At 72.4% G+C, this 774-nt stretch overlaps 2 protein-coding genes across 2 annotated transcripts in view; both read right to left on the bottom strand.

Annotated features, from left to right (window-relative positions):
* Positions 1-139, bottom strand: part of NEIL1 (nei like DNA glycosylase 1) — a 4,709-nt gene extending 4,570 nt beyond the window's left edge. Inside the window, exon 1 of the mRNA XM_035899513.1 lies at positions 4-139. Coding sequence (XP_035755406.1) covers positions 4-139 — 136 coding nt within the window. The remainder of the gene's footprint in view (positions 1-3) is intronic.
* COMMD4 (COMM domain containing 4) overlaps positions 7-774 on the bottom strand; it is a 13,489-nt gene continuing 12,721 nt past the window's right edge. The window contains exons 13-15 of the mRNA XM_035899512.1: positions 738-774; positions 548-628; positions 7-464 (exon numbers count right to left, since the gene is read on the bottom strand). Coding sequence (XP_035755405.1) covers positions 199-464; positions 548-628; positions 738-774 — 384 coding nt within the window. The 3' untranslated portion in view covers positions 7-198. The remainder of the gene's footprint in view (positions 465-547; positions 629-737) is intronic.

Genomic DNA, 774 nt, shown 5'->3' with positions numbered 1-774 from the left:
GGCCTGCCCGCACCCCAGCAGCCCCGCTTGCTGCTGGGGGCCCGGCAGGTGTGGGCAGGAGGGCAGGGAAAGCTGCCCCCGGCTGCCCCCTCTCCCCATTCGGGCACGCCGCGTCCTGTCCCGCGATGCCGCGCGCCATCGGGCCTTCTCCCGGCCCCTCAGAGCAGGGCGTTCATCAGGGCCTGTGCCTGCTGCAGCTCAGAGGAGAGAGGGAGGAGGTGGCGGCAGGGGAGCATCCCCCCTGCCGGGACCAGGGTCCCTGCTGCCGCCCCCTCCTCTGGCCTCACCTGCCAGCAGCACCCGGAGCTTGTCGGCCGAGAGGGCCACGGGGACGGCCGCCGTCCCCCCGCGCTCCCCGTCCCGCAGGTTGAAGGTCAGGTGCACCAGGGGCTCGTTGACCTCCCGCAGCTCACTGGAGCTGAGGGTGAAGTCCACCCGCCAGCGCACGGAGCCCAGCTGGATCACTGCGGGGGGGGGCAGGCAGCATCAGCACCCAGGGGCGCGAGGGCAAGGTCACCCACCCTGGCCTTCCCCGCCCCGTACTCACGCCTCAGGCTACAGGCCCTCAGGCTCTCCTGGAGGGAGCTCTGCTTCTCCTCGTATGACCGGCACAACCCGCTGGCATGCTCTGCTCCGGGGGAAGAGACGAGACAAGGGAAGCGGCCCCTTGCACCGGCTCCGCTGTGGCCGAACCCCAGTAACGCGCCCGGAGGAGCCCCCCCGAGGGTCACCCCCACCTTTGGGCAGCCCCAGCTGCTGCAGCTCCCCCGACAG

The sequence above is a fragment of the Egretta garzetta genome, unplaced genomic scaffold, assembly GCF_000687185.1.
Source record: "Egretta garzetta isolate BGI_Z169 unplaced genomic scaffold, ASM68718v1 scaffold287, whole genome shotgun sequence".
Taxonomy (NCBI): domain Eukaryota; kingdom Metazoa; phylum Chordata; class Aves; order Pelecaniformes; family Ardeidae; genus Egretta; species Egretta garzetta.
Note: the sequence above shows the minus strand (reverse complement) of the source record. Positions and strands in the feature narration are given on the sequence as shown.